Below are 15309 nucleotides of genomic sequence, written 5' to 3' on the forward strand. Positions count from 1 at the left end.
GACGCAGTCGAATAAGAAAAATCAAAAGAATATATACAATGATTATAATTATGTAAATACAAACATCATTCAAAGAAAGCTAATAACTGAAACAACAGCTGTTGTCCAGGAAACAGATAATGAAACATACTTCCTTTCTCCCATCAGAGACTACTAAGAATGTTGTATACATTTTTCAGACCTGATCATAATATTAGGTATTTCTTTGTTACAAGGGGATGGTTGAATCTGGAGAACAGGTGAAAGGGATCTATTTCAAGAAATAGCTGGAAAAAGTATAAATATAATAATTTTTCAAAGTACTTTTCTTGGGAAGCGTATCTATTCTCATCTCTATCTTCATCAAAGACTCCTTTCAATGCATGTGACATTCTCAAATACTTCACAAAGATGAAAAAATTGCCCTATGGACAAATGATTAATGATGTAACCTAACCTAAACCAATCAATTAAGATGCAGAAAAATTCCAGACACAGTACCAAATGCTAAAGAACAGATGTGAGGCAGTTCCTTCCTTTAAGGAGCTTACATTCTAATGGGGAGAAACATATATATGTGTGTGTGTGTGTGTGTGTGTGTGTGTGTATTATATTGTATATATATGTTAATATACATATATCAAAGTATAACAATATAAGCGAAATGAATGCAAGGAGTGAGGAGGAAGGGTACCAACAGCTAGGAGATCGGAAAAGTTTTCATAAGATAGATAGCTTGAGTTGACTTTTGGAGGAAACCAAGGATTCCAAGAGAGGTTAAGGTAAAGGAGAAGAGCATTCCAGACACAGTTAACCAGCCAATACAAAAAGCATGAAGGTAAAAGGTAGAGTGTTCTCTTGTGCAGAGCAAGTTGGTTGTTAATATGGCTAGTTAGTCTATAGAATACGGAGTGGAGAAATGTATAAGGAAAAAGACTAGCCAGACTGTAAAGAGCTTTAAATGGAAAACAGAAATCTTTATATGATGATAGAGATAATAAGAAATACATAGTTCACTGAGAGGGCAGCTAGGTGACAAAGTATATAGAGTGATGAGGCCTGGCGTGAGGAAGACCCATTTTCTAGAGTTTAAATCTGTCTTCACTTCCTAGCTATGTGATACTGAGCAGGTCACTTAACGTGTTCACCTCATTTTTCTCATCTGTAAAATGAGCTGGAGAAGGAAATGGCAAACTGCTCCAGTACTGTTATCAAGAAAATCCCAAATGGCATAATGAAGACATGATTGACCAACAGTTTCCTGAATAGAAGAGATGACAGTCAAACCTGCACTTTAGAAAAATCATTTTGGTGTTTCTTGAAGTAAATCATCCCTATTCTTTTTGGTATCTTTCACTGCCTAAAACAACTTCTCAATGTTTTTAAAATTGTTGCATCAAGCACTAATTCCCTCCTCTAGCCCATTAACTCTTAAATGTCATTTTAACTTCTTTACAAAACATATGAGAACAACTGTTATTGGTTCCACTGTCACTGTTGATATTCTATTTTGTGAAGCATGTCATATTTTTCACCACCATGAAGATGTTTCTCAGTTTTGTCTGTGGCCTCACTCAGGAATTCCATTCCTTCATCACAACTGTTTTTTCTTCAACCAAAAGTGCAATCATCTCAAATTCAATATGTCCAAAACAGAACTCATTCTCTCCTCTTCTCAAAACTTCTTTCTTCCTTGCTTCATTCTTTATGTACCAACTAACACACAGACTCCAACCTTGGAGCCATGGACTTTCTTTCTTCCCTCCTATCAAATCATTTGCCAATTATTGTTGATTGTATTTATACAATAAAGCTCACATCTGCCCCTTTTCCCTTACTAGAATAGTTACTATCTAGTTCAGGTTCTCAGAACCTCTCACGTGGACAAGGCTATTCAAATAGCTTCCTAACTGGTCTTCTAGTGTCATCTGTTCCCCTCTCCACTCAATTTGTCAAAATAATATTCCTAAAACACAGATCTGACTATGTTTCCCCATTGTTCAAGAAGTTCCTAGTGATTCCTTCTTGCCTCTAGGATTCATATTAAGCTTTCTTTGTTTGGTTTTTAAAGCCCTTCCCAATTTACTGGACTCCTACCTGCCTTTCCAGGCCCATAGACTGTCTTCCAGCCAAACCAGCTTCGTTTGTTACCTATACAGAACACTCCAACTCCCATCTGATGCCTTTCATTCCCCAAACCATTTCCCTCCTCACCTCTTCTTAGAAACCCCAAGATCTTTCAAAGATTGGTCAAAGTGTTACTCCTACAAGAAGCCTATACAAATTGCCCTCATTGCTAATGCCCTCTTGTAGAAAATGCTTTGGACATATTTTATATTTGTCTACATATATACAGTTTTCTGCCTCATCTCCAACCCCCAACATAAATGTCCCTGAAATAGGAGTTATTTCATTTTGGACTGGACATTCTTGTTGCCTGGCATAGTTCCTAACATATAGCTGATAAACTTAATAAATGCTTGTTGAGTTAACAAAATTAAGACTACAGAAAGGTTGACAAAATATTCTTTGCTTTTATCATCTTGCCAGTTTCATCTACGAAAGTTCTTAGGAATGTCCCACTCATTAGTGGATTTTTATTAAAATTCAAATCAGCAGATACTGAGATTGGTTCAAACACAGAAAGGGTTTTGAGATATGAATAGAAATGTAACTAAAAGCATAAAATGTTCTCCCCAAGTTTGCATATCTGTTGAGTTTATTTTATCTAGCCCAAAAAGCAGCTGATCTCTCTAGTTGTCAAAGGTCAGTTTCAAAGCCCACTCCCAGAGATGAAAAAAGAATACAACCCTTCAATGCAATGAAGATACTACTAAGTGGAACTCAGTCTGACAATTATTTAATATAACATTTTATGAATCTTATCTCACTAAGATACTGATCAGGAATAAAAAGAAACTGAAATGCAAATCAGAATGTTTGTGTTGTCTTTTTTACCCAACAAACTTATCCTGTGCTAAACAAATATGATTTCACTGGTATGGTTAATACAAATCCCATACAATAGTGCCAATCAGCAACTGTTGTGCATAAGTGCCAGTAAATGACTGTTTTAGAATTTTTTGCTTTGGGAAAATTAAGTGACTTGTCAGAGGTCAAACAGACAATAAGACTGAGGAAGGACCTGAGCCCAAGCTTTCTCAGCTCCAAGGTATTACCTAATACCATCCTGTACCTTAAGTAGAATGCTATTAATTATCAAAATAATTTTTATTCCAAGACAATGTTTGGAGGGGTTACTTCAGAATATCAAAATAGAGTAATACTCAAAATATTTCTGTCAAAGGGTGAGTAACAAATATTAAACACTTTACAGTGAGGACATTTCAAATTAAGTTTTTTTTATATACCAATTAAGAATTTTGTGAGAAGAAAGGTAGTGGATTCATTTCAGCCTTGAATCTGGGAAAGACTTGGTTAAAAATCTTGTCTCTGGCACATTCTGACTTTAGGTACATGGATAAATACTTTAACCTTTCAATGGTCAGGCAACTCCATGACTATAATTATAAAGTTGCCATACATCTGCTACACCACTGAAATCACAAGTATACACCAAAGAAAAACAAATACTGTATCATGCACCAAGATTTAGAAGCAGAAAGAGTTCATCTCTATTCTTGATAATAATAGCTAACATTTAGACAACATTTTAAAGTATGCAAAGCATTTTATGTATATTATCTCACTGGATTCTCATAACAAACCTGTAAGGTTGGTAGTGTTATTAAGTGTCTAAGGTAGCTCAGTCCAACACTCACCCACCACACCACCTAACAGGGACTTTAGAGTGGCTTACAATCTAGATACCAGATTCATATAAGTCAATTGGCTTGCCTGAAAAACAGAGGAAAAAGACTAGCACTAGGAAAAGAATTTAAATAACTCAATATGTTTGGTGGGCATGATGGTTAGCTTTTTTTTGAAATGTGTCAGCTTTTTAGGGAAAATTCAAAGTAAAGTAAGGGGGAGGGGATCACGTAGTAGCACACTGGATAGAGTCCCAAGACTGAAGTAGGGAAGACCTGAGTTCAAATGTGACCTCAGACACTTAGTTGCATGACTTTGGGTAAGCCACTTAACCCAGACTGCCAAGCCCTTATCACTCTTCTATGTTAGAATTGATAATAAGACAGGACTTTTTTTTTTGTTTAAAAAAAAACCACATGGTAATATATTAAAAAATAAAGTGTCAACTATCCAATTATGTATTATTATATTCAGAAGTTTAATAAAACAAAGCATATTATGATTAAATTACTTAATTAAAGTTTATAGCACTGTTTACTAAGTACATCATTATTTTGCAAATGCTATCATTTTTCAACTGTCAAATGAGTGAAAGCAATTAAGATTCTATGATTTAAAAAAATTTTAAGTATCTGTGCAGAAACATACCATTTATAGTCATAACAATGTTCAGATAGCTGTAAAAGCAATCTGAGAACTAATGGTTATAAGAATAGCTTTGTTTTCAGTTCAAGACACCAAGACCTATCATGGCAATAAATCATGCATGTCTTAGCTTTATTTCTTGCCAAACTACGTATGGTCCCACATCTTGCCAAGATCTAATTTTTTTTTTATACAGTGCCTTTCTGTAATCTACTAAATATTTGTGTGACATGAACAGTGTACTCCTCTTTTCTTTCTAAAAGGAAATTTTTGAAAATCCCCTTTTTGTACCCCTTTTTCCTTGCTAAAAGGAAAGATTCAAAAATCTCACCCCTTCCCTTTTATTTGGGTCCTGGGAACTTGAGGCTTATTTGTATAAGGAGAAACCTCTGGCTCCCTAGATTGCATCTTGTCCCACATGATCCTGGTGTCTAGAAGCCTGGCCTCTGACCTAGACTGAAGGCAAGTCTGTCCAACCAGGGAGACCCAGAAAAAATGACATAAGAGTTATAAGTTAGGGATTGAAAGAGGCAGAGTGGTCTGATCTCTTTGCTAGTGAACTGAGGCAGGAGGTAAGCAACAAACTCAGATTCACTGGGTATCGAGTCCATGTGATTATGTGCTTTTTCTCTCTCTAAACCGTTTTCACTACTTAATAAATAATTTTAAGTTAATATATAATCTCTAGAGAATTTTAATCCCAACAAACTGAAAAAAACTCTTTTGGACGTGTAAAGATAATGGCTGCTCTTTTTAATATAGAACAATTTTTCTTAAAAAGTCCAATGAAACTGCATCTATTTAGTAATTAGAATTAAATTTTGACTACTGACAGTAAATTCCTCATTTTGAATTGATTTACCCTCCTTACATACCCCCAAATGATGTTTCTTAGCATGTGCTTTAAAAAAATTTTTTAAGCAAATTTTCATATTAGCCATACCAAATTATAAGGTAGTCACTTAAAAAATAAGAAAAATGTAACAATAATCTCAAAATCCAACAAAGAGCTTCTGAATTATCTGATGTTTCATAATTAATATTGTTCTTTCCATTTATGGAACTAAACGAATGCTTCATCAAAACACTACATACGGCTCCATTATTTGAAATTTGAACGTTTGAAGGACCTTAGTGATCATGTAATCCAATACCTTCAGCTGAGGAAACAGAAGTACAACAAAATTGACTTGCTAATGTCATATGCTCAGTTCGCCACAAAATCAGGACTAGAACTCTGCCCCCATCTGCATTAAGATAGTCTATTCACTAAACAAACAACACTCAAAATATTTACTTTCATCTTCTATATATTAAAAAAATTAGTTTGACAAAGCGCATGAACTTTTGTCAGTCCACTTGATTTGAGAGGGTCACAAATAGTCTTGGATTTCATCAATACTACCATTTTTTTAAACATAGCTTACCAATTGTTGCTGCAAGCTCTGGATCAAAGGTATCATCTGTGAATCTCAATAGAAGGCTGCAAGAGATGTTAAAAAATAAATTTAGAAACATTTTTCTTTCAGTTTGGTTAAAAATTTATTAATGGTTTCAGAAATTTGCAACAACATATAAAAAGAAAACAGTTGAACTGTAATAATGGTACGAGCTTAGGCATGATGTGGAAAGGGAGGTGAAATGGAGGTACTGCAGGAATATTAAAAAGTTACATAGGTAAAAAGGTAAAAGGTAAAGAAGTAATTCTAACAGTTTGAGGATGAAAGGTTACTCTCATATGCAACTGAAGTAATATTCTTATAGCAAAAGCATACTTTAATTGTACAAATGTTTTCTCAATATGCCCCTTTGGGGAAATCTTTTAACATCCATCTTTACCTACTTCATAATCCTTACGCCAACTCAAAATTTCTTTCATATTCACCTGTTTATTTCTTTGTACATATCTGAGGGAAAGTACTCTACCAAAATTTGCAACGATGACAAACGGAGGACTAGTTAATGTTGGAGGTGTTTCAGAAAAGCAAGTACACTAACGCACTTCTTGCAGAGGTCTGAATTTGTCTAATCATTGTGGAAAGCAATTTGGAATTACTAATAAAAGATGGCTGGTGAAGGGAAGCATCAAGAAATGGTGAGTTATAAGTAAAAGATTAATAATGAAAAACACATTCTAGTTTTGTTAGGAATCAAAGTTCACAGAGCTATAGTTTACATTCTACTTCTTTATTTGCATCATTCTTGATAATGGACTTTCCCTTCCCCAATTAGTTACCAAGTCTTATAAATTCTATTTACACAAATTATCTTGAAAAATGTGCTTTCCTCTCATGAAGCACCAATCAGGCCTCTGTTTCCTCATCCATAAAATGAGGTGTACAAGTAGGCTGAAAATTTTAAGATTCTTCTAAAGGTAAATTTATTATCCTCTGATCACTTGTCACCTTAACTATGACTGTAACTATAAAGTAGAAATACCATAATAATCAGGATCACAGCTTTAGAGTTAGAAGACATTTCAAAGGCTATAAATTCAAAGTTCCAAGGAGCTTTTGTGACTTGGAAGTCAAACAGGTAGTTAGCATCAGAGGCAGGATTTGAACTCAAATACTCAACTCTAGAGCAAGAATTCTTTTTACTGTACCAAGCTGTTCCTCCACTATACTAAACTAACAAACTTTTCTTGGTCTCTATAACAAAATGTAAACAACTCAGCCTGTTTTTTAAGGTCCTTCAATTTTTGGTTCCAATCCACCTTTTTCACAGATGAGGAAACTGAGGCCCAGGAAGGTTAAAGTGAATTGCCCAAAATCACACAGCTCATTAGAACCAGCAGGACTAAAACACTAAGATTTCTTGACCTCTGGTCAAATGGTCATTCAACACTACCTCAAGTAAAATTAGTAATCTCAGATCTAGTGATTGAGATTGGTTTAGACACCTGTGTGTCATTCAAAAATTTCTCAACACACTAATAACAACAACTCATAAAACTGATAGGATTTAAAGTTGGAAGGGGCCTTAGAAACCACCTCCTTCACTTGATTCTACAGTGCCTTCAACTTTGAATCCAGAAATTAATCACTGATAAATGTGGTTCGGGCTGCCATTCATGACAAACTTGTCTGGCTATGACTTGCTTTAAAATGTCTGAGTTTCCATTACAGTAAATTAAGTAAGGTACAATGGTGTAATGGAAAGGGAAATGTATAAGTCAGAGGAGCTGAACTGGAACCACAAATCTGTCATTTATTACCTTGGGGAAGTCATTTTATCCTTTATAGGCTTTAGTTTGCTCATCTGTAAATTGTAACTATTACAACCTATCATTCTACTTTGTGAGTTAAGTGTTTTGTAAATCTGTTGGTGTTGCCCAGAAGTAAGTTATCATCATTGATTTAACATACAGAAAATGGCATGTGACCTTAGGCGAGTCACAACTTCCCTGGACCTCAGTTTCCTTATTATTTGGATTAGATGGCCTCAAAGGTTCTTTGCAGCTTTAGGAGCCTATCACCACAATGAATTTATTCTTTATACTGTTTCAAGAAAAGACAATAATCAAGTACTAGAGTTAGAAGGTTCCCATGAGAACTTTTGACATTTAATAAATTTGGTATAATAATGAACAATGGAGAAAAAATGCATGCTTACTAAAGCTGTGTTATATACAATCTTAAGTTTAATGAAAAACCCAACACTGATCCAACAGTCCATAAACTTTCTTTTTCTTGATTTCCACACCCCCTCCCCCCCAACCTTTACCTTCAGCTTTAGATTCAATACTATGTTTTGGAGCCAAGGCAGAAGAGTAGTAAGGCCTGGGCAATGGGGGTTAAGAGACCTGCACAAATCCCACAGCTAGGAAGTTTGAGGCCAGATTTGAACATAATCCTGTTTCTAGACCTGGCTTTCAATTCACTGAACCACCTAGCTGCCCCTATCCATAAATTTCAACAGTCTAGCTGCTCTAAGAATGTGGGATACTTTTCTCAGTTCACTAAATTGGATACATTCAAGGAAATGGGATATATGGTCATACTGTAATACTTTTCTTTTCTATTTTTAAAAAACCCTTCCTTCCATCTTAGAATCAATGTCGTGTATTGGTTTCAAGGCAAAAGAGCAGTAAGGGCTAGGCAATGAAAGTTAAGTGACTTGCCCAGGGTCACACAGCTAGGACATGTCCAGGTCCAAATTTGCATCTCCAGGCCCATCTCTATCCATTGAACCACCTAATTGCCCCCTTGCAATACTTTAAAATCTATAAAATTCTCAGGAAAAACCACAGAACAAGCTTCAGGATATCACACATAGACAAATGAAACAAAGATCACCTTTTTATTGGCTCAGTCCAATTCTTATTGCTAAAGAAAATAAACAACTTCAGCCTATAGTTTTGAGACACTTCCCTCAACAAGTAGCTAGGACCCGAGACTTTAATCTTGTCTAAACATCAAGGCTGCCTACAGGTAACAACTTTAGTCATGTTCAAGTGGCCAAACGATGACTTCATCAGTAGAACTCGGTTCAGAAGTCACCACCGTAATCACCACAACATTCCTGCAACCTCCACATATCCCCGCATCAGAGGGTGGTTCCAAAGGCAAGTCTTGGCTTATCCCCAGCCCAACCTACAGTCAGCATTATTCATGAGGGAACAGAAAAACCAAAATCGAAAAAACAACCAAGGCGGGGCGGTTGGCCTTTTCTAATCTTCAGAAAGAGCTTTCCCTGGGTAAGATAAGGCTCCGGCCAGGCAGCAACTTGAATATGCTTAGGACGCCCCTACTGGGGCGGGATCAAAGTCTTCTCCCCACCCCCACCCCCCACGTAACCGTGGGACCTAGCTGGCTGGGAAAATGACCCGGGGAGTTGAGAAACACTTCCAGGTCTGGAGCTACGTGTTTACGGAAAGCCTGACAGGACTAAGCTAAAGAAGCAGTGACAGGGCCAAAAAGAGCTGGAGCCCAGCAAGGTGGATTAGGGGGTGGAAAGAAGGGAGGTGTCATGGTCAAGGCCCAAGCAGGGGCAGTATCCTTCCTGTCGGCATACCCCCACCCCCACCCCCGGGCTCCGGCCTGGGCTCCGCCGGCCTTAAAGTAAGGGCATCGAGGACCAGCTGACACCCCGGGCCACGCCTTCAGCTTGTTTTCCTCGGCGCTGGGGGTCCCCCACCCCCCACCGCTTGCAGGGGTAGCCCAGCTGGGTCAGGCCCCGTCGGGAGTAGGGCAGCGGGAAGGAAACCGTCGGGAGAGTGGCCTTGCTGCCGAGGCAGGCCCAGGCCCGGCCGCCAACCCCCCCACCAGCCTCGCCGTTTACCGTTTCTCATCAAGACAAGAACGGAAAAGATGTGAAAGGAACGAACCCGCCAGTCGCGCTCACCACGCCCCTCCCTCACCTGGACTTGCCCACCCCGCTCTCCCCAATGATCAGGATCTTCAGGGTGGTCAAAACGTCCTCATCCATCCTGGCTCCCGGTAGTAGCTCCCGAACCAGCTGGCCGCCTCACTCCGGCGCTCTCCCTTCTCTGAGGGGGGAGTGGCTTGCGCATGCGCGAGTCGCCGCCGGCTGCCACCGCTTTTTTTTTTTTTTTAAACCGGGACTATTTGGGTTACGGGTGAAGCTCGCAAAAGTCGCCTCTACCCTCCCCCGCCCAGATACAGTTCTGCGCCTGCGCAAGATCAAGAGGCGCAACGTCTTCCGTCCTTCCGTCTGGATGTGTAGTCAGTCTCTCTCTCTCTCTCTCTCTCTCTCTCTCTCTCTCTCTCTCTCTCTCTCTCTCTCTCTCTCTCTCTCTCTCTCTCTCTCTCTCACGCAAGCGCATTCCCAGAGGGAAGCCGGAGTAGTTTACTTGACCTTTGCCCTGCCTATAGCCCCGCCCACGTGGCCTGACACCTCTCCGCCCCCTTTGTCCTCCTCCCCAAGAGGAAGAAATTCGTCATCTAGCTCAGACAGCAAAATACCCATTTGTTTCATGCCAGCTTTGGTCAGGTCTAAAAGTGCCCCCCCTTTTTCTTTCTTTCAACATATTAATTAACCTAAAAACCCATCTTCATAAACTTTAAATCACTGTAAAAAACGGGTTATTTATATATGCAAGGCGCTGGGAGAGGCTACCAAAATGTATCACCAAGGAGCTTAATTTATTAGGAATCATGACCTGCAAGTAGGGCAAAGTTTCTTAACCTGGGGTCTGTGAACTTATATATATATATATATATATGTAATACATATGTAAATACAATTGGTTCTTTCTGCAAACCTACATATTTTATTCATTTATAAACTACTCTGAGAAAAGTCCACAGATATGACCAAACTGCCAAAGGAATCCATGATAACACAGAATGGTTAAGGCTTGTGAAATCTGTACCGGGAATGATATCATTCGAGCCTTAAAAATCCAGTAAGATGGTTAATGCAGGTACTATTTTATAGATGAAATATATGGAGCTGAAAAAGGTTCAGTGATTTGTCTGTAATTACACAGATAGTAAGAAAAGAGATAATAAAAATACAACTACAATAATAATAACAACAATAAGCCAGTATTTATATAGGGCTTTAAAATTTCCATACATTACATATTTTGTTTTATTCATCTAGATTTGATGTGAAAGCTCATATGTAAAGGATATGTGTGTATATAAAAACACACACATATATATGTGCCCATGTAAGACAGACGTGGGTTATCTAAATGTGGCTCTCAAGTGGGTGATATGGATATACAACCTTGGAACATGATCCCACCCCTTTCCAAAAGTGAGTGTGATTTTTCTCCTCAAGTCAAACTAGAAAAAGGTCTTTGGATGCTTGTTCCTTCTCTTATCTACCTTAAAAGGGGAAAAGGGAATAATTGGGGTATATCTATCCACATCCCCTTACATATTGTTGTTTAAGGGTATAATTATTTTTAGGTGTTCAAAACAAAAGCATCTTCCTTGGTCCCTAACTCTTGGCTTATATTTGCCAGTTTGACTCCTTTCTAAATGACCAAAGTTATACAAAAAACTATCACAAATAACACAAGTAACATAGATTAGAAAATACCAGAAAATATACCAGTGAATGAGATCTCTAGCTGAGAACCAGATACTCAGCACAAACCAAGAGAGCAATCTGAATCTTATCCTAAGAGGAAATTTCCCCAAACCCCTAGAGAGATAAGCAAGAAATCAGGGGCATTTTGAGCCATCTTCTCTTACAAGTCTGAAAGCTAAAGTCCTTATTTCTTTCCTGAAGAATGTCTAGAACCCATTCAGTTCTTTCCTCAAAACTCTGACCCACTCAGTTCTTCACATAAGAAACAGTACCCAGCATCATTCCTGCCCAGCATTCTCTCCACTAATTAGGAGCCTCCTTCCACATAGACAACTGCAGGCAAGAGTCACCAGTCTTTGAAGCCCATTTTTATATGATACAGAGTGGGCCTAGAAATCTTAAACATTAGGAGATTTAGTAGCTTGAAACTGCCTTCAGACTTTGACCAAAAAAAAAAAATGCGGTCATGAAAAGTCAGACATGAGTGGAACAAGTGAACAACCACAAATTTCTACTATGTTGTTAAACAGTATGTTAGCCATGGTGATATAAATCCAAAAAAGAAAGAAGAAAGAAAGAAAGAGAGAGAGAGAGAGAAAGGGAGGGAGGGAGGGAGGGAGGAAAGAAAGAAAAAGAAAGAAAGAAAGAAAGAAAGAAAGAAAGAAAGAAAGAAAGAAAGAAAGAAAGAAAGAAAGAAAGAAAGAAAGAAAGAAAGAAAGAAAGAAAGAAAGAAAGAAAGAAAGAAAGAAAGAAGGAAGGAAGGAAGGAAGGAAGGAAGGAAGGAAGGAAGGAAGGAAGGAAGGAAGGAAGGAAGGAAGGAAGGAAGAAAGAAAGAAAGAAAGAAAGAAAGAAAGAAAGAAAGAAAGAAAGAAAGAAAGAAAGAAAGAAAGAAAGCCTCAAGAAGCACACGTTCTATAAGAGAAGAAAACATGCATATAAATATGTTCAAATCAATTAAAAAGTTTTTGAAAAAAAAGACACTAGCAACTAGAGGATCAGTAAAGGTCTCATATAGGTGATAGTACTTGAGCCGAGCTCTGAAGGCAAATGGGGATTTTAAAGGCAGAGGAGAGAAAGGAATATATTCCAGGCATAGGAAACAGCCTATGTAAGTGGACCAGATATAAGGAAAAGGAAAAAGACCAGTTTGCCTTGACTATAGAGAATATGAAAGGGAGTAACATATAATAAGGCTAAAAATAAGTTGTGGCCAAATTATGAAGGATTTTAAGTGCCAAACAGACGAATTTTAGGTTAGTTCCTAGAAGTAGTGAGGAATTGTTGCAATTTGTTGAGCAGGGAAGTAACATGCTTTAGAGTATCATTTTGACAACTGTGTAGAATTTGGACTGAAGAGGAGAGATGATTTGAAGGGAAGACATTTAGGAGATTTTTGCAATGGTCTAAGAAAAGGGTTGATGGGGACCGGAACTAGGAGGATGTCTATGGGAGTAGAAAGAGAACAGATAGATACAAGAAAGGATATCGAAGTAGAACTGACAAGACTTGGCAACTGACTATTCTTGGGGACAGGGAGTAAGAAGTTTAGGTTGAGAATATGGACCTGGCAGTATGGTGATGCCCTCAATGGAAATAGGGAAGTTGTCAAGATATGTTTGAGGGAAAAGATAATGCCAAATATGAGAAAATTAAACTATTGCAATCATCTAGATGGTAAATGATGCAAACCTACACTATGTCACTGATAAAGAGGAAGGGATAGAGAACAGAAGCATGATGGAGGAGAAATGATCCCAACCTGGATATAGTTGGAAGAAAGAAGAGAAGATAATAAAGGCAATGAAGAAGTGTTTGGAGAAGCAGAAGAAAAATGTCACTGCCTTTCTTCCTTTGTGCTGAATGGTTGCCAATTTAGGATTTTAGGATGGGACATTAAAGATCTTCTAGTCTAGCACCCTATTTCTATAGATGAGTAAACAAAGGAAACCAGAGAGGTTAAGGATCTTGCCTAAAGACACACGGTAGAGTTAGGATTTGAACCTCTAAATCCAATATATTTTCCTCTATGCCAGGCTGCTGAATATGCATCAAAAAAAAGCTAGAAATAGAGGATGTGGTGTAGATACATATCTCAAATCTTGATTCTGTCACTTCCAAGTTGTATAATTTGGAATAAGTCACTTAGCTTAAACTTCAGCTGTAAAATCTAAGCAATAGCACTTAGACTACGTGCTTTATAGGTATCATAGACTCAGATGTAGAAATGGACCTCAGAAGCCATCTAATCCAGATCCCCCATTTTATAGATGAGGAAACTGAGGATTGGAGAGTTTGAGTTACTTTTCCAAAGATACACAGGTAGCAAAATAAGTCCTCTGACTCTGGAACCCACATTCTTTCCTGTGTACCAAAGTGCTTTATAAAGTTAGGGAGTGAAGGCAGAGGAGCATATTCAGAAATGAAGGTAATATATAAATAATTAATAAAAAGAGGATTTTTTGAAAGGATGAGTTATCATTATCTGATTGTAAGCCCCTTCCATTCAGGAACTAAGTCATAGCGGGCAGAGTGCTGGATGTAGAATCAGGAAAACCTCAGTTCAAGTCCTACCTCAGATTTTTACTATGTGATTAATCCTTGTCTAGTTGCTTAACTAACCTCTTTGAGCCTCATCTATAAAAAAAAGGGGGGGGGGATTTGATTTGATGGCCTCCAAGTTCACGTCCAGCTTTAATAGGTCCAGGTAATCAAATCAGTATATTATAAAATATCAGTGTGTAAGTAGTCATTCCAGATACACAGCTGATCACAAAACAGAATTGTATATGAATTCCCTACTTCAATAATATTTCTTTATATTATATTATATGTAGTTTATATTATATATAGTATATATAGCATAGTTTATATTATATTATATATAGCATATAAATATTCTCTAATGGCTGAGATGAAGTCCTAAAATCCAATCCCCTTCCTCTAGTTACATCTAAAGCATCCCAAATAAATTTCCACCTCTAATCTTCAGGGAACAGTATAAGGTGACAAAAATCTTCAGCCCTTTTCCCATTCTATCTAGAAGCCATCTTTCGTCTGTCTTCCCTTCCCTTGAGAATAAAAGTTCATATTCACATATTGTCCAATAGTACCGCTTTTGCATTTTATTTTGAATAGTCCTTTATTCATACTTGCATTTAAGGCATAATTATTACAGAATTTAACTCTGCCTTTCAGTAGTATTATTATTAATAGTATCTACACTTAAATTCAGTTTCTTGCTCAAAATACAGAACCTGGTTCATTTTTAGGATTTGGTCAAAGCCTAAACACATTCTATTGATTGTTTATCTTGGCATAACTATGAATATTTTCTCAGAAGACTTTATTTTGTGGACAGTGAGTTTTCATTTTTTCATAGAAGACAGTAGAAAAATAAGCATGATGTTATTAAGTTTATTATAATAAACATTACAATAATGTCATTGTTTTATAATATATGGTCTTATCCACTGTGATATGTAAGTCTTGGAGATATTTCACATTGCCTCATCCTCTTTGCTTTTTTGTTAGTATTGTTTATTTCCCTTGACTTGGAAATAAGCCAATAAGTACATAGAGTATGTGCCCAAAATGTTAATCTATAGAAACCAGCCTTTAGTAGCAGAGTAAAAGAATCTGAGGGGGTAAAAATCAGCTATTTCCTCAGATTGACCCAGCAAAGAGAACATGGAGAGAAATAGATGATGAATTATTACTAGCCGCCATTGATAATAGATGAATAAGCTATGTGCCTTTTCAGTTTCCAGTGTGTTATTGACCTCTATTCTTATAAATCATACCATTCCAAGTACATTCCAACCTACAGAATTTTATAATTTCATTTGTCCATGTCTCTGTGTGCCTTATTCAGCTGTTGACTATTACCAAACTTTCTCAGCCAGTGAT

General features: G+C 37.4%; 1 protein-coding gene across 1 annotated transcript in view; it reads right to left on the bottom strand.

Moving 5' to 3' along the window:
- Positions 1–10188, bottom strand: part of RAB18 (RAB18, member RAS oncogene family) — a 39678-nt gene extending 29490 nt beyond the window's left edge. The window contains exons 1-2 of the mRNA XM_001367029.5: positions 9758–10188; positions 5823–5878 (exon numbers count right to left, since the gene is read on the bottom strand). Of these exons, the coding sequence (XP_001367066.1) occupies positions 5823–5878; positions 9758–9825 (124 nt within the window). The 5' untranslated portion in view covers positions 9826–10188. The remainder of the gene's footprint in view (positions 1–5822; positions 5879–9757) is intronic.
- Positions 10189–15309: the final 5121 nt, after the last annotated feature.

The sequence above is a fragment of the Monodelphis domestica genome, chromosome 5, assembly GCF_027887165.1.
Source record: "Monodelphis domestica isolate mMonDom1 chromosome 5, mMonDom1.pri, whole genome shotgun sequence".
Lineage (NCBI taxonomy): Eukaryota > Metazoa > Chordata > Mammalia > Didelphimorphia > Didelphidae > Monodelphis > Monodelphis domestica.